The 18,838-nt window shown below is 37.4% G+C and overlaps 2 protein-coding genes across 2 annotated transcripts; one reads left to right on the plus strand and one right to left on the minus strand.

The window, feature by feature from the left end:
* The first annotated feature begins 803 nt into the window (after positions 1-803).
* On the plus strand, positions 804-8,215 carry nelfcd (negative elongation factor complex member C/D). Its single transcript, XM_077197914.1, has 15 exons — positions 804-966; positions 1,453-1,565; positions 1,673-1,782; positions 2,067-2,176; positions 2,502-2,609; positions 2,710-2,862; positions 2,962-3,092; positions 3,182-3,347; positions 4,364-4,498; positions 4,607-4,746; positions 5,878-5,992; positions 6,126-6,221; positions 6,321-6,461; positions 6,564-6,693; positions 7,667-8,215. The coding sequence occupies exons 1-15, from the start codon at positions 910-912 to the stop codon at positions 7,699-7,701; spliced, it is 1,740 nt and encodes a 579-aa protein (XP_077054029.1). The 5' UTR covers positions 804-909; the 3' UTR covers positions 7,702-8,215.
* A 1,880-nt stretch (positions 8,216-10,095) lies between these two features.
* ctsz (cathepsin Z) lies at positions 10,096-15,841 on the minus strand. Its single transcript, XM_077197915.1, has 6 exons — positions 15,538-15,841; positions 14,366-14,529; positions 11,270-11,449; positions 11,028-11,178; positions 10,772-10,937; positions 10,096-10,686 (listed from the first exon to the last, which is right to left on the minus strand). Exons 1-6 carry the CDS (start codon positions 15,654-15,656, stop codon positions 10,561-10,563), a joined length of 906 nt encoding a protein of 301 aa, XP_077054030.1. The 5' UTR covers positions 15,657-15,841; the 3' UTR covers positions 10,096-10,560.
* Positions 15,842-18,838: the final 2,997 nt, after the last annotated feature.

The raw sequence follows: 18,838 nt of genomic DNA on the forward strand, positions 1-18,838 counted from the left end.
ATCTCCAAATTGATGCAAAAACAATATAGAGTATATATTTTAAATATTTGTTTAATGGCGTATTTTTATGAATGAAAACAGCTGTCACTTTAAGACCTGCCGCTGCTGAGAGAGATGCGATCTCACACGCCTCACACTCTTTACGATCATTTGATACTTTATTTAATTAATTTAAGACTGATCTTATGAGGACACTCGACAAAACGGACATTTTGACATAATTGTGTGTGTTTATATTTTACACCAAACAATCAAATCATATGCCCCGCCCATATCTAGCCTAATGTTTTCATGAAAAATGCTAATATGATCAATGGTGCTAGCTGGCTTTGTATGAATGTGCCCGTAAACAGTTCTCATTACTGCTATATATCTTTGTATAATAAAAATTAACATAAATAGAGAAAAACTTACCTCAGATGAAGAAGTTCTCACGCAAGTAGTAAAATATTATGGGCGTGTTGTTCAGCGTGACAAAAATGACGCAAAATTGATGTGCGCATGCGCAGTAAGCCTTGGTAGGACAATCTGACGGGTAGGATGGAATGTCAGGACACCTGTTTAGTGCCCCTTCAACAGCGGATTTGGCAATAATTAGACCTTAATAATGACATTGACTGTTATTGTATTTCAAAAAACATATTTAGGTATAAAATAATATTGTTTATAAATATTTAGTACCTCCCATTTTAGATTGTTAATGGCCTAGCCATTCTAGTGTAGTGCTGCTTATCATAGGTGCTTATTCTATGAACTGTCTTTGTCGCTGTTTGTAGTTTCCGCCAGGCCAGCAGGCGGCGCTCTATTCCGTTATTAAATTACGTATTATACACGCGCCGGTCGGTGTTCTCATACGTATTTTGTAAACAGTTGCTTTTCTGTATAAAATAATTCCATTTATTTCTCTCCATGGACGAAGAATACTACGGCAATGTTGGAGAATGGGAAGGTCACGACGGCAACATGGTAACGTTAGTTTAGAATATAATTATAATCTGATATCCTAACGTTACTTTAAAATCAAGACTTGCTTTTCATAGCCTTACTAAAATACTGTGGTTGTACCATGTTTACCATTTACTTATACCATTATTTATATCGAACTCTAGTGTAGTTAAAATAATAGCGTGGTAACGTTACGTTAAAAATCCACGATTCTACCATGATGCAAAAATAAAACAAAGTAACGTTACATGGACAAAACGAGGTATTACTATGGTAACGTTACAGTCCAAAAAAAAAAATGTTTTTGCTAGTGCTGTCTCAGATGTCCGTAAACACAATTGTAATCCAGATGATTCACTTAAATGTAATATGTCAGTGACGATAGTTAATATGCTGGACTGTAATATGCACACGTGATCTATGATAACGATAACCATTAAAATCTCGTTAAATAGCTTAAATTTGATTTGCCACTAAAAGATGCTTAACAGTTTTCTGTCGCTTCAGGAGGATGGATACGCGGATGCTGAGACTGATGGAAAAGTTCAGGAGGAGTGTCTGCAAAAATTCTCCAGCAGAGACTACATAATGGAGCCCACCGTGTTTAACACCCTGAAAACGTAAGTCAACCAAATGGAGATAGGGGTGATTTCTATGGATAAAGCTTTGTCAGACATCCCGTCGTTGAATGCAGCTGTATTTGTGTCCCTGTCTGCACTCTGCACAGGTATTTCCAGGCAGGTGGTTCACCTGAGCATGTGATCCAGCTGCTCTCAGAGAACTACTCTGCTGTTGCTCAGACGGTCAATCTACTGGCGGAGTGGCTCATCCAAATGGGTCAGTTAATATGTTGCACAATTATTCAATATAAATACGTTTATACTAGGAATTTCTACACACCTCTGTCGTCGGTTGGTAAATGAACGGATGAACTCAAGCTTTGATTGGACGCGTGACACTGTTACCATGGTTACAGGTGATGTTCAACTTCAACGCTAAGGCGGGAAAATAAAAGTAGCTGATTAAATTGAAACAGTGAACAAGACAGTTTGAGAATTGAGAGTCACACCTATTATAAAAAAGCTGTCAGCATCTCTAAACACTGTGTGTCTCCTTTGCAGGTGTGGAGCCCGCGCAGGTGCAGGAGCGAGTAGAGAATCATTTAAAGAGTTTATTGATCAAACACTTTGACCCTCAGAAAGCTGATTCTATTTTCACTGTTGAGGGAGAGGTGAGCATTTTTTTTTTATATTAGTTAATGTATTTCCAAAATCACCAGTCAGACATGATTTGTGTTCACATTAAAGATAACAGGAAATTAAAATTCACCATATCTATTTTGTAAATGCATGTTATAGATCTTATTGTGAATGATTCAGTAACGGCCACATCTCAAAATCCAATCAACGACCAATGCATGAGTCCAAGTCCGTGCCCTCCTATTTTATGATCCATAATAACACACACTGAAGAAAAGATTTGTGGCTATTTCCGTTTCATCGCAACTTTTAATTGAGTTGTTCAGTCTAATGAATGCAGTGTTCGTCTCTGTTAAGACACCAGCGTGGCTGGAGCAGATGATAGCACACACAACATGGCGAGATCTATTCTACAAACTGGCTGAGGCTCATCCAGACTGTCTGATGCTCAACTTCACTGTCAAGGTAAAAGAGAAATGAGCTGAAGTAAGTCAAAGATGTTCAGATCGCTGGAATCAGTTTATGCAGTGGTAATACATTTCTTGTTTGTGTATATTGTGCGCAGTTGATTTCAGATGCAGGATACCAAGGAGAGATCACAAGCGTGTCCACGGCCTGCCAACAGTTGGAGGTTTTCTCCAGAGTCCTACGAACTTCTCTATCCACACTACTGGATGGAGGAGAACAGAACCTGGAGAAAAATCTGCCTGAATTCGCTGTGCGCATTGCAAACATTTTTGTTTTTTTTAAGGCCACTGTATATGTTTATGATTGTATTTTTATAATCAGATCTCATTTTTGTGTGTGTTTTGAGCAGAAGATGGTGTGTCATGGTGAGCACACATACTTGTTTGCTCAGGCTATGATGTCCATCCTCGCTCAGGAGGAGCAGGGTGGCTCTGCAATGCGGCGAATTGGACAGGAAGTACAGAAATTTGCCCATGAGAGGTGCATTTGTGTAGAAAAAGTTGTTTGATCTGCCTTATTGATCTTCTAGTTCGCAAACCAATCAATAACTTTGTTATTATTATGTCTAGGGGGCATGATGCCAGTCAGATCACATTAGCGCTGGGCACAGCTGCTGCATACCCTCGTGCATGCCAGGCTCTTGGTGCCATGCTGTCCAAAGGGGCTCTGAACCCAGCTGACATCACAGTCCTGTTCAAGATGTTCAGTAGCATGGATCCACCTCCTGTAGAGCTGGTCAGAATCTACGTTTACATTTATGCATTTAGCAGATGCTTTTATCCAAAGTGACTTACCATAGAGGAACATAAGCCGACAATATTTATAGTACACAAAGCCAGGTTTATCAGAGAGATAGATTAGGAAACAAGCAAGAGCAAAGGAGAAATGCAGAGAAGAATAAAAAGCCCGTTCACACCAAAAACGATAACTATGTTGGCGTCCACACAAGCGGACGTTATCGTTCTGTTCATTCTAAGCGTGTGCTTGTCTGCCACTTTAAATGCTTGAGCTTGATTTTTAGAACTGTATCTTTATAGTTATCGTTCTTGGTGTGAACGTGGCCTTAATCCTTAATACTTCTTGTTCTAACCCATTGTATATTCATGTTTAAAGGAATGGTTCACCCGAAAATCAAAACTCTGTCATTAATTACTCACCCTCATGTCGTTCCAAACCCATAAGACTTTTGTTTTTCTTTGAAATGCAAATGAAGATCTTTTTGATGATTTCTGTCGATCCATTTAAAGTCTATTCAAATGAACCCAAACCTCTGATGGTTCAAAATGTTCATAAAGCGATCGTAAAAGAAATCCATATGAATCGAGCAGTTTAGTCAGTCTTCTGAAGAGACACGATCATTTTACATGATGAACAGATTTAATTTAGGCTTATATTCACATACTTAGAATAAAAGCCTAAATTGAATCTGTTTATCATATAAAGTAATTGTTTCTCTTCAGAAGACTTGGATTAAACCGCTCACTTTCAATGGAGGGACAGAAATAACTCTGATTCCACTGAAAACATCTTCATTTGTCTTCCAAAGATGAATGTAAGTCTTATGGATTTGGAGTGACATGAGGGTGAGGAAATGATGAAGAATTAAAATTTTTGGGTGAACTAACCCAAAAGTTTTAAAATGCACACAAATCTGCTATATTTCTAACACTTTGTTCCTAACTTAACAAAAACCTACAAAAAAGTGTATTGACTAAATCAGTGTTAACTAAACTGCTCTTCTCAACATGTAGATCAGAGTTCCTGCCTTCTTGGACCTGTTCATGCTATCGCTATTTAAACCCGGAGCTAAAATCAACCAAGACCACAAGCACAAATACATCCACATCTTAGCGTACGCCGCTAGTGTTGTGGAAACATGGAAAAAGGTGTGTAATAAATACACACTTTTCACATATATTTAAAAACTTATTTGTCAGTCTTTTTGTTTTCCAGAAATGTTGTGGTTAATTACATAAACTGACTCTTATTTCTAGAACAAGCGTGTGAATATAAATAAGGATGAGTTGAAGTCCACCTCAAAGGCCATTGAGACGGTTCATAATCTTTGCTGCAATGAAAACAAGGGAGCTACTGAGCTAGTAGCAGAACTCAGCACATTATACCAGTGCATAAGGTATGTATAAACACATTTATCTTAAAAGGGATAGTTCACCCAAAAATGAAAATTCTGTCATCATTTAGTCACCCTCGCGTTGTTCAAAACCAGTAAGAATTTCTTTTTTCTGCTGAACACAAAAGAAGATATTTTGAAGACCAACAGTTGATGAGCCCCATTTACTTCCATAGTATGGAAAACAAATGCTATGGAAGTCAATGGGGTCCACCAACTGTTTGGTTTCCAACATTCTTCAAAATATCTTCTTCTGTGTTCAACAGAAGAAATAAATTTAACCCGGTTTGGAACAATGTGAGGGTGAGTAAATGATGACAGAATTTTCATTTTTGGAGAACTATCCCTTTAATGCTTGTGCACGTGAAACCCAAAGCAAGCTGTATAATCTAAGATGCAGTATTTTTGCACCCATGACTTGATATCGTCTGCATATGGGAAGTGTACATGTTCTGCGGTGTGATATACATTACCGTTTAAAAGTTTGGGGTCAATAATCTTTTTGAAATGTTTTTGAAAGTCTCTTATGCTAACCAAGGCTGCATTTATTTGATCAGAAATACAATACAAAGTGTAATATTATGAAATATTATTCCAGTTTAAAAAAACGTTTCCATTTGAATATATTTTAAAATTTTGTTTATTCCTGGGATGCAAAGATGGATTTTCAGCACGATTACGCCCGCCCTCATGATTACTTCCCATGATCCTTCAGAAATCATTCTAATGCTGACAGTTCTGCGGATTAATATTTTTGTGGAGACGGCATCCTTTTTTCAGGATTTTTAGGATGAATAAGGATAAATAGAAAGTTCTAAAGGACAGCATTTATTTGAAATAGAAATCATTTGTAACAATATACATTTGTTTTCGTCTTTACTGTCACTTTTGATTTAGTTAATGTGTCTTTGCTTTAAAAAACCCAAACTTTTGAATGGTAGTGTACTTATAACATATACCTGCGGTTTCACAGACATGGCTTATGCCTAGTCCCAGACTAAAATGCATGTTTGAGCTGTCTTTACTGAAAGCAACTTAAATGTCCTAATTGAACTAAGGGCTAATCCTGACTTAATCTAAGCCCTGTCTGTGAAACCAGGCCTAAACAGTTGATATTTCTGTATTTGTGTGCAGGTTTTCAGTGGTTGCTATGGGAGTGCTGAAGTGGGTCGACTGGACAGTGTCTGAGCCTCGTTACTTTCAGTTACAGACAGACCACACTCCTGTCCATCTAGCACTGCTGGATGAGGTAACCCTAACCTCAATGTCAAACTATTATATTTGGGATCAAACATACCAACAAGACTGGTCATTACCCAAACCATTATTGTGAAGATACTGATTCGCTATATTTTAACATTTAATTTGTCTTTATTTCTCAGATCAGCACATGCCATCCGCTCCTCCATCCTCAGGTGTTGCAGTTGCTCATTAAACTGTTTGAGACAGAGCACTCGCAGCTCGATGTCATGGAGCAGGTTTGTAAGAGACAGAGTGCAAAAACTACAAACTCAAAAGCATTTTTATTTCCACCTCCAGTGCTTAAATTCATAGCTAAATTCTGACTGTTATTTCAGCTGGAGCTCAAGAAGACCTTACTGGACCGTATGGTTCACCTATTGAGTCGAGGTTATGTTCTTCCAGTCGTCAGCTACATCCGCAGATGTCTGGAGAAGCTCAACACAGATATTTCACTCATTAGATACTTTGTTACAGAGGTGAAGCTCAGGTCATTTCTTAATGGAATACATATTGTGTGCTTTATTCACGTCTGCGCTTGGTTCTCTAAAGTCTTCTTGTCCCGCTTTCATTTTGGACAGGTTCTAGATGTGATAACACCTCCATATACCTCAGATTTTGTCCAGCTGTTTTTGCCCATCCTAGAAAACGACAGCATAGCGGGAACAATTCGCACGGAGGGAGAACATGACCCTGTAGCTGAGTTCATTGGTGAGTTGTCCATATTTTAAAACAAAAAACAAAAATATAATTCATGAGATTTGAATGAACTACGAATTTTTTTTTTTTTGAGGGAGTACCTTTTAACTCTTTCTCTGCACGCGTAAAAAAAAGAAAAGTTGCTAGCCAGTGTTTTTGATAGTTTTCACAAAAATGTCATGGCCCCCAGGCCCCAGAATATCTTTTTGTATGATTATCTTAACATGTAATATATCAGAAGAAAGAACAGAGCCGCTGCTTTTAAACAAAACCTATTTTATTCTTTCTTCATGCATTCTTTTTTTAATCAACACTTGAATGTGGGTAAGTTTCATTAAAAAAGAAACATTTTAAACAAAAAGAGAAAATCACGTTTTTGTCAAAGACTTTGTCCGGTTTAGATTCAGAACGATGATCAAAACATAGATGGAGTAAATCGCTTCCATCAACACCCCCAAAGCTTCAGTCCTGTATCTCTTTGTGGATTCAGTAACAATATTGATTTATATGCTGTTGAATGTTTGATCATCACGTTATTTTACTTGTGCATAAGCAATGCTTCTATCGCTTGTTTCTGTTTCTCCGCCTGTGTTTTGATCCGGAGATTAATAGCGACCCCTACCATGAACATGGAAAACATGGATTGCCTGTTATGTAATAAATGACGGAAAAATCCATCAATGGCAGGGAAAGGGTTAAGGGGGCAAAAATTCATCAACAGCACATGTGTGAAACTCTGCTCCTGTCCTGCAGACTGAAGCTCCAACCAGATCCCAAACTGGAAGTTTCTAGTAGCCCTGAAGAGCTTGATTAGCTGGTTCAGGTGTGTTTAACTAGGGTTGGAGCTCAACTCTGCTGGACAGTGGCCCTCCAGGAACTGATTGAGAAGAACCATGACTTGCATGCAATTCACAATTATGCAGATTTACACCTACAATATTTTCTTATTAATCTATAATCTAAGATCTATAATTTTGTGTTCTAGCTCACTGCAAATCCAACTTTATCATGATGAACTAAAACCACATAAGAAATTGGTGGGACGTTTGAAAAGGGAAAGGATCCACTCAGACCGGAGCACTCTTCATGGACAGACAGCCGATTTCAAAGTACATAACTTTTGTCTTGACCAAAATATTTTGTTCTCAAAATATTGACATGAATGCTGAACTTTGAATGTGTATTGAGGTCATAACCCTTTTTCTTTTAAACAAGTTGTGATGTTGGATTTCCTTTTTTGAATATTGAAATATTTTTTTTATTAAAGTCACCATGAAATCAAAATTGACAATTTTTTTTGGAACATTCTAGTATTTATTATAAATTATTTATCTGTGCACATAATTATTTTATTTTTTTTTAAATTCATGTGCCTTCATAATCTTTTTTCAAAATAAGTTTTCCATGGACAAAATCAGGTCCCGTCCTACATTTGTTCTTGTTCAAGAAGCCATTTCACTCGGATATATGATACAACATATTAGACTATGTAACTTCTGTTTCATGCCACCTTAATACAATCATGTTTAAAGTCTATAAGCGTCATCATTTCAAATGCAAAAAGCTCCTCAAGCTTCACTTACACTTTACTTCACTATGTACAGTGGCTTGTATATGTGGTCAGGTAAACTGTTCACATATTCCTATAGTAAAGGTAGATACCCTATTTATTTGATGTAAATGACAGTTACTTTGAGGGGCAACTTTACTGTTGTAGGTTTCTTCAAAACATTTTCAAACTAATTCGATTTAACAGAATGAAGGGCTATTGCAATTTAAAGTTCTCATCAGATTTAGCTTCTAATCTTGAATCAAAGGTCCAAAGCATTTGTTAAAACTAAAGGTGTGGACCTTGGCTGCTGTAACTGGTTAAAGCGGTTTCATAAAAGGTAATTGAAGTTCGCGCAATCCCAGTAATTTGATCCAGGTTTATCTAGTCTGGAAAATTGCGTGTGCACGCTTTTCTTCAGCAGCCCGAGAGGTCGATCATGGATCAAATCGATCCACCATAGCAAACAGCATATATTTTGTGCTATTTCAATGCGTTTGAGACATATTTTTTTTTTCCTCAGTGAAAAACTTTGATTTTACAGGTGTGAGAAAGTCGTGCAAATATTTCCATTTTCCTGCTAAACTTCACGTTGAACGAGCGCTGCTGTGCGCATGGGCGCGAAATATGAGCGCAATTATTCTGTCTAAAATGTACATTTTGCTTGAAAAATTAATATGCAATATTTTTAACACCAGAAACATTTAGAAAAGATAAGGGAAACTCTAAAATCTAAAAATATTTTATTTTTTCAAACGAATACATCTACATTAATTACCTTTTTTATACAACCCCCTCTTCCTTTTAGTAGTTATTTTATTTATTTAATAATATTATTATTTGATATTTAAATAATATTACTTTTTAGGAATGTGTCATTATAAGAGAGTTTGATATAAAAATCCTTTTTTTTGTAAAAGTGTCTAGCTATATACTTACTGGTTATTGTTCTAATTATGTTTTTTATGTGTTGGTGGTGGGTATTATCACAAATGGGGGAAAAAGAAAGGAAAAAAATTTAAGCAAAAATAATCAATAATTATTGGGGGGGAAAATAAGATGTCTTTAAAGTAAATGTCCATTTATATTATTGTGTTTGAAGTGAAAAAGACATAAGAACATTGAAAAATATTTGTAATATATATATATATATATATAATATTTGTTGTTGCACATTAGATGTGCCTTATTTAAAATTTTAAACCAAGTAGGCTTACGTGTATTTTATGATAGATAGCAATAACTGAAAAGTGACTATTGTAATGGGTTAATCAAATGAAGGCTAATATACTGTTGGCCAATTACTGAGCTCAGATTCATCTTACCAGTTAAAATTTAGTCTGTGCTTTTGTTATTTATTTTAATTTTGTGATTTAAACGTCTGCTTTAAAAACTTTTTATTTTATTTTAATATTCTAATAACCATAAAATGTACTACAGCTGCCAAACAAAACCAGAGAGAAATGTATTCATACATTTTTAAAACTATCTAATTAAGTCTTACATCATTGTAGCCTTATTTAAGTTGGTTTTCTGTATATTGTATATTTATTTTTGGACTGATAGTGGTTAATAACGTCAAATAATGGTATGCGAGAGCGTCAGTGGTAATATCATTACTAACAACTCAGGCTTAGCCTGACAGTTAGCTTGCCCTGGACCTGGTTAGTTTCCCAGCATAAGCTGCTAGAGTAACTGAGTTTGAACTTTTTTAATTTGCTTTATGAAACAGAATCAACCGACAATGAGTCTGATTAACCAAAATAATACTGGCTTGTTTTCTAATCCTGTTTTAAGGAAAAGCCCTCAGATGTACCACACAGTTTAAACTAAAATAACAATAACAGAATTAAAACAACAAGGAGTAAAACCTGATAAGACTTTTATTGAGTGCGATTGAAAACAAAATTCTCATTTAAAAAAAGCAAACTGTACTTTCGCTTTTAATAAACCATTGCAAACCCCAAAACTTAGGCACGTATCGGCACACAAGTTATTAGATGATAATTGGCCATTTAAAACATCCTAAAATACGAAATGTCCTAGTATAAAAACAACAACAATGGATTGCTTTTCCCTTTGTGTTCATTAAGTGGTGTAGAACATTTTAAAAAAGGAGACCAACAAACGCAGAATTACAAGAACAAATCTGTACAATTTCTGATCAATCATTCCTGAGATCTTCATTAAAAACTATTAAAACCTCTGCAACTGATCTTGGCTAGCATCAGAAAATCATTCTTGCCCTGGATATAAAAGCCCTTTAGAATTTGGCAAGTTTGGACTGATTGAGGACTGCACTGTCTCTATGAAAAACACGTCACGGGCATCTACAGGTAGTTCTTGGGTAGGATGGGGTCTCCGTACATGCAGTCCTCTTCTATGGCGAGATTGTACTGGCTCCCACTGCCGCCCTTGTATGCACTGGTGACAATTCTGAGCCAGCCTTTCTCTCCCTAAATAACAAAAGAGCAGGACATACATTCAACATCTAAACTTGTGTGAGGGATTCACCAGCATATCATTTCAGGTTTTGCTTACCCATGGCTCTCCCCAAGAATTACGGACGACCCAGTACTCCACTCCACTCTCATCAACGCCCCAACCAGCAACAGATACAATGTGGTTTATACCGGGATCCTGTACGTACTCAGAATACACGCCACCAGTGTACGCATCAAGCTTGTCTGTTGCCATGATCCCACAACTACAAAGGCAAAGTGTCAACGTGTAAACAAAAAATCTCCTAATGTTGGTTCAAATATAAAACCTTATCGTACAAATCCAGTCTGTATACCTGATGGGTCCTCCAGAATAGATCTCAGCTTTCATCTTGTCCAGCCCACTGACTGAGCCATAGTCTCCAACTTTCCAGACAGTGAAGTTCTTTACAACATTGCACACGCCAAAGGTTGTGCAGGTTCCACACTGATTAAAGACGTTACAATCTGAAAAAACAGAAATGCACATTAAATTATAAATGCAAGCACTGACTGCATATCCAATTAAGCAAGATGCTCAACCAGACAACTCTTTTACCCTGATCCTTGGCCTGGTAGTTGTTGCAGGTTTCGTCAGGAATGCCTTTAGTGTTTGCATATTCCCACACGCCAGAATGATCTCCACCATGGCAGGAACCCGCGTCGCCACAGTCAATCACGTTCTGGACAGAGAGATAGGCAGATGGCCATGCCGCTTTCCGCTTGATGTTAATACGATCTAAAATAAAAAATAAATAAAGTCACATACGCTGACAAAAAACTGAAAAGAAAACAGTAAAAAAAAATTTTTAGAGAATATTTATACATGTTTTTAAATATGACTATTTTATTTATTGCATTTTTACAAAATAGATGATGTCATCCTAGCTAATATTGATGGTTGGTTAATATGTAATAGTTCATCTAACATGAAGTATCATGTTCACAAATATGCTGAAATGGTTAATCTCAAACATGCAGAAACTTGCAGATCAGGAAAACACCTTTAGGTCATAACTGCAGATCACATGAGAGTCAGGTGGTAGACAGAAAAAAGAAAATGGCATAAAACTACATGACATTTCCAGGCCATTGCACTTTTAATGATTAAATAACCGTATGATTTTCTTTACTATCATCTAATGTCATTCTGTGCTTTTCCTGAATGTGGCTAAAATAGGGTTGTTTGAATTATGAGGCTATAATAAGGCTGGCCATGTTCTGTGGTTTTTCATTTTCATGGGGAAAAAACAGCCAAGATATATTGCTAAGTATTTCCATTTTTGATTCACAGGAACTTTATTTGTTTACAAAAACAGGTAACGGCCATTCTCAAGGCCTGAATGTCTGATGAAGCCGAAACGTAAACCTTTTCTTAAAGGGTCAGATTTTAACAGAGATATGTGTGTTGAACACCATTGAAGATAATGTTAGCATCTGTTAGATTTAATAGTAGGGTGAGAATGGTTAAAATTTAGTTTTTCCCCGCTATTTTCGTCTTCCGGGTTTAAAATCTTCATCGCAGGCTGTGACGTGGCAGAGCACAGTGTAGTGCGTTGATGACTCATCGGTCTCTCATAATTATTAATGAGACTGAGTTTTTATTCCTATGAGAAGACACTGTCTCTTAATTATTCATGACACCACGTGGGGTCTTTCCACAGACATGTTAAACTGTGACATCGCGTAGTAAAGGAGAGAGACAATCATGGGACGCAAGTGTATATTTTCGTGGTGCAAAAGTCAAAGTGGGTTGAATATATTTCCCCGCGATGCTGCCAGGGCTGGACTCTGGCTCCGGGCGGTTGGTTGGCCATCAACCACGGACACATCTAATACGTGTGCCCGCAAACATTTTACCCGAGAGAGCTTCGAGAACTGGAGAATGGTGGACTTCGGCGTTGTCGATGACCAATGCAAGTTACGTCTTGCGAGTAATGCAGTACCAAGTCCTGAGGACTTTTCTATCCCTTCAGAGGTATGTGTGTGTCTAAAATGTAACCCTGGTCATTTTACTTGACTTTTGTTAAATAAGCGGTCGTTATGAACATTTTAGATATTTCGATAATATATCAATTGTATGCTTAATGCGGGAGACTTGTGAATGTGTAGTGTTGACGTGCGGTCCGGGCGACACCGTGTGGTGCCTGTGTGTGTGTGTATGTGTGTGTTTGGACGAACGACTGAAAACTGAAATTATTGTTCATTATTGATACATTGTACAGAGGTCATTGTACATTGTACAGAGGTCAAAATTATTTTACATATACGATAATTATCGTGCATCTGGCAACACTGCTGGCTGATGACAGTTCCCCCTCTCCCCTGCCGTGCCACACCCACTCCCTCCCTTCTTCTCACAGCCATCCACGCCCATTTAAGTTGCATTTTTCAAAAAGATTGTGAGCTAGACTTGAGCTTAAAGAGGGGGGTTTCATGACCCTTTAAGATAGGGTTGGCAATTTTCGGAGAGGCTAGCAATAGCAAGCTAGCTTTGAAAACATAAGATCCCACCCTTCCATCAGAGGATCTCCAAAGTCACACCTCCTTCAAAAATCAAGCGTTCTGGCAAGTCACGTTAATCAAGCTTGCATCAGTCGACACTCAGTTGATCCACGTCTACCTATAGGAATAGACGCCTATCACTGTACTCATATATAAGCTCCTTCAGTATTATCAACAGCTATCATGTTTCTCAGGAGCTAATTACCCTCCTCCATCCCCAGCTCCTCCTGTCTCCAGTCAGGATTTGGCTTTCTGATTCCCCTCTGAATCTGACTAAATTCTCGAAATTTTTTGTACATTAAAATATTGAATTAATGATATCTGCAATACATTCATGTTGGTTCTGTTCCGTTTACCCTAAGGGGGGTTATCGCTGCTCTCCCGGCTGTTATCCTTGCTAGGCGTTCTAGCCCTAAACAGAACCAGACCGCCAACCCAAACTATATGCTAATTGTCAATCGTATTTGACGATAGTGGTCCTGACAGAACACATGAACGCGTACAACAGGGAGCAAACAAAAGTGTCACGAGAGACGGTGTTAAACTACCTCATGTCTCAAAGCACATAACAACACAATAATAATGAACTGCTCCAAATATAACGTCACGGGTTTCCATCTCTTCCAAATTATGGTGTGAACGCAGCATAAGCTCATTGTTTTGGTTCAGGAGGAACTATGGCTGCTGTTTCGGTTGCGGAGCTCAGTGACTGACAACGGTCTAACTCTGCATAGCATGAAACGTGCTGATGACTCGTGATGTTTGCGCAAGCAGGTGTGCAGAGGTATGGAAATACATACGTTGACAGGCAGGTAGGACGAATATTTTATGGTCCTACACCTTCCACAGACGATATATATTCATATAAATACATTAAGACCACTTATCTTAGCGATAGCAATCTGAATTGAAGAGACTTTCAACCAGGATAACAAAAAAAAATTCTGGAACAAATCACCTACCCTGCCTTTAACTAATAAAAGTTCTAGTTTATTCCTCTGGTGAGTGCTGCACCTTTTCTCCAAGCAATTTTTAGTTTTTACTCCTTTTTAGTTGGTTGAGTACCCCTTCTTGAACCTCTTTTGATACACACACACACACAAACCTGGTTGAACTCCCTCTTAACATTTTTAACAACATTTTCCCTCACCTGCAAACGCACTAGTACTTCCATGTGCCCAGCATGAGCCGCAGTACTGGGGTATGTGTTGGTTGCGTGTGGTGCTGACGAAGTTGACGCCGTCTATGTTTCTCCAGTCCCATACTTTGGGGACGTCTTTTAAATTCATATATTCATAAGGGCGTGGTCCAGTCCTGAAGAATACAAGAAAAAGTTGTTAAACCATCTACGTATACATATAGGCTACTTCACTGACCACAAAAACACTGAAAGGGCATTCACAGCAAGCAGCAAGGGGTCATGTAGGAAAATCCAGCAAAAAAAAACTCATGCAACAGGCCATCTGTTCTTCAGTTAACAACCAAAAATGGGAAATGAACCTTGAGGGCATAACATTTATAATTATAATAGAAACAGGTGTCAAACGGTCTCATGATGGCTACCTTTTCACCACTCTGCTGTGTTTTTCTCTTAATAATTTCATGTGCCGAATTGCCATGACGTGAGCCGCCTGTAGTACACTGGGCGACAATTGAGCCAAAAAATTAAAATGAGATGACCAAATAATGGAAAAACTGATTCATGCATTACGCTGGACATCCAAAGTCAATTTGAATGCATTGCACTGTGGGATACAGTATGCTGTTGTCAATACTGAACAGTTTAACAAATCAGTTTAAAGCAGAAAAAATCACATTTTTTATTGCACAAAAATAGTAAAAGTGGCAGTTATTCCGAACATAACCCATATGAGCCAGGATCAAAAATATGATATCATAATAACATATCAAATGTAAGTCAAGCACAACTGGAAATACATTAGCATAAAGACAGTTAAATAACTTATTTCTATTTATCATATTTATCAACATGAGATTACGTAGAACATTTATTTTTACCTATTTTAGAACAGATTTCAAAAAAGTAACTTTACCTATAACAAAATACACGTTTGGTTTGTTTAATGTATATTTAGCATAGGCTAACGTTACAGTGTGGATTACTCGCAAGTAGCCTGACTGAACAAACATACGGTAGCCTACCCAAAACTGCTGTCTAGGCAGCTCACTAGATTTTAAAACACAACCCTAGTGTCGGATTTCTGCACAACTCAGGAATATATAAATCATATCCAACGTAAGTTTGATCAAGTTTAGAAAAATTCTGTCAAATTCATCAGTTTAGAAAAAAGTCTGTCATACTTCAGTCCTTGAAGGTTTCTCCCCGGCTGGGGTCTGTAGCAGGGCTCGTTCTCATTATAATACCGTCCGGCGAAAACACCCGACAGAGTAAACAGATAAAAGAGCAGCACGCGAGCCATGTTGAATCTCAGGCGGTCATATGATCCTCACATGAATCTTCACTGCAGTTTTATTCTTCGTGTCTGCCAGGAGGCGTGGAGTAAGTATCGAAACTAGCTCTCTTATTGGGTATCTCTTAACGAAAAAATAGTTTGTTTGTCAGACGCTTTCTTGCTTCTATAAACCATAAATACCATACTCTCTCTCTCTCTCTCTCTCTCTCTCTCTCTCTCTCTCTCTCTCTCTCTCTCTCTCTCTCTCTCTCTCTCTCTCAGTAAATTATCTACTATCAATACATTTTTGTCAAACAAACTGGGATAATGAGGCAAACAATATGATTTTGTTTAAATGTATTGTGTAAACGGTGTTAGTATTATTTACTATCATATTATTTATTAATATTTTGTTTTAACAGTAATTTTTAACAGTTTTTTGGTAACACTTTATTGTGATGGTCCCTTTTGAACATTCTGTTAACTATAAGTAACTTTGCAACTACATGTCTACTAACTCTCATTAGAGTATTAGTGGTCTATCTGCTTCATATCTGCAAACTCTTTATTGTGATGCTCCTCCAACAGACACTCTACTGACTATAAGTAACTTTGCAACTACATGTCAACTTATTCTAACCCTAACCCTACCAGTTTACTAATACTCTACTAATACTCTAATGACAGTTAGTAGACATGAAGGTGCAATGTTACTTATAGACAACAGAATGTGTTAAAGGGACCATCAAAATAAAGTGAAACCGTTTTTATTTCAGTTTTAGTTTTAGTAATTTTAATACTTAAACCTATTTTATTTTATTTCAGTTGATTGTTAGTTTTTCATCTTTATTTTAATTTTATTTCAATGAATGAAAACAATTGTTTTACAGTTTTAGTTTTCAATAAAAATCTTTGAAATAAAGAAATACAATAAAGAATCATTATTTGGGCGGTGTACTTTTAATAGTTGCAGCTCATACAGAACGCTGCTGCCAGGATTCTGAGCAGAACCAGAAAATATGAACACATCACACCAGTCCTCAGGTCTTTACACTGGCTCACAGTTACAATTAGGATTGATTTTAAAATATTATTACTGGTATATAAATCATTCAATTGACCTTGATACAATGCAGATATGCTCACTGAATATAAACCCAACAGATCACTCAGATCATTAGGGTCAAATCAGCTAGAAATACCAAGGGTTCACTCAAAGCATGGTCAGTCTGCTATTATCTACTATGCTGTAACCAGCTTCCAGAAGAGATCTGATGTGCTCCAACAGTAGTCACATTCAAATCCAGACTCAAAACACCTCTGTTTAGCTGTGCATTTAATGAATGACTGTGCCACTGTTCGTCCTAGTATTCGAACTTTATTTTACTTTATTTTTTATTCTAAACTGTTATAATTATTCTTATTTCTTTTGATTATTTTAATTTCTTCTATGTAAAGCTCTTTGAATTACCATTGTGTATGAAATGTTCTACATAAATAAACTTGCCTTGCCTAGTATTAGCCTATTTAAAGTTCATAACATTTTATAAAGCATGTTTGCATTTCATCTGATGAGCAACGTCCAGACTTACTTTTTACAACATAAGAGCCAAGTGACAACAGGTAAGCATATTCTCCGCTGTTCTTTTACATAAATATCTTAGTCAGTAGTATATTAAGATACAGTATCTTTCACCAGTTGTTTTCAGTTAAACAAATGCATTGGTCTGAGAAGTGGTTTATCCGATATGTTTGCTGTGATCTGAATGATCATGGGCTGCATAATGCAGCACAACACAAACAAAAGATATAACTTATATGAATATGGTAATTATCAGTATGTTTTTTTTAAAATAGATTTTTCTATCCTTCTAACGAAGAGCCGTTTTTGAGTCAGTTGTTATCAGTGTGTTTGCATGTGTGTCTGTGGTTCCGGTGACAGTGATAACGAGTCTGATGTAAACACCATTTAAAGGGAACAATTAATAATCGTTGGTAAGGACTAGAGACTTGGAAAGCAAAATAATAATACAAAAAAAAGAAAAGAAATGTAGTTTCCAGTAGTTATATATATACAGTATATATATATATATATATATATATATATATATATATATATATATATATATATACAATCACCTAAAGGATTATTAGGAACACCTGTTCAATTTTTCATTAATGCAATTATCTAATCAACCAATCACATGGCAGTTGCTTCAATGCATTTAGGGGTGTGGTCCTGGTCAAGACAATCACCTGAACTCCAAACTGAATGTCAGAATGGGAAAGAAAGGTGATTTAAGCAATTTTGAGCGTGGCATAGTTGTTGGTGCCAGACGGGCCGGTCTGAGTATTTCACAATCTGCTCAGTTACTGGGATTTTCACGCACAACCATTTCTAGGGTTTACAAAGAATGGTGTGAAAAGGGAAAAACATCCAGTATGTGGCAGTTCTGTGGGCGAAAATGCCTTGTTGATGCTAGAGGTCAGAGGAGAATGGGCCGACTGATTCAAGCTGATAGAAGAGCAACTTTGACTGAAATAACCACTCGTTACAACCGAGGTATGCAGCAAAGCATTTGTGAAGCCACAACACGCACAACCTTGAGGCGGATGGGCTACAACAGCAGAAGACCCCACCGGGTACCACTCATCTCCACTACAAATAGGAAAAAGAGGCTACAATTTGCAAGAGCTCACCAAAATTGGACAGTTGAAGACTGTAAAAATGTTGCCAGGTCTGATAAGTCTTGATTTCTGTTGAGACATTCAGATGGTAGTCAGAATTTGGCGTAAACAGAATGAGAACATGGATCCATCATGCCTTGCACTGTGCAGGCTGGTGGTGATGGTGTAATGGTGTGGGGGATGTTTTCTTGGCACACTTTAGGCCCCTTAGTGCCAATTGGGCATCGTTTAAATGCCACGGCCTACCTGAGCATTGTTTCTGACCATGTCCATCCCTTTATGGCCACAATGTACCCATCCTCTGATGGCTACTTCCAGCAGGATAATGCACCATGTCACCAAGCTCGAATCATTTCAAATTGGTTTCTTGAACATGACAATGAGTTCACTATACTAAAATGGCCCCCACAGTCACCAGATCTCAACCCAATAGAGCATCTTTGGGATGTGGTGGAACGGGAGCTTCGTGCCCTGGATGTGCATCCCACAAATCTCCATCAATTGCAAGATGCTATCCTATC

The sequence above is a fragment of the Siphateles boraxobius genome, unplaced genomic scaffold (assembly GCF_051911475.1).
Source record: "Siphateles boraxobius isolate OS27281-9 unplaced genomic scaffold, OSU_SipBor_1 41, whole genome shotgun sequence".
NCBI classification, from domain to species: Eukaryota; Metazoa; Chordata; class Actinopteri; order Cypriniformes; family Leuciscidae; genus Siphateles; species Siphateles boraxobius.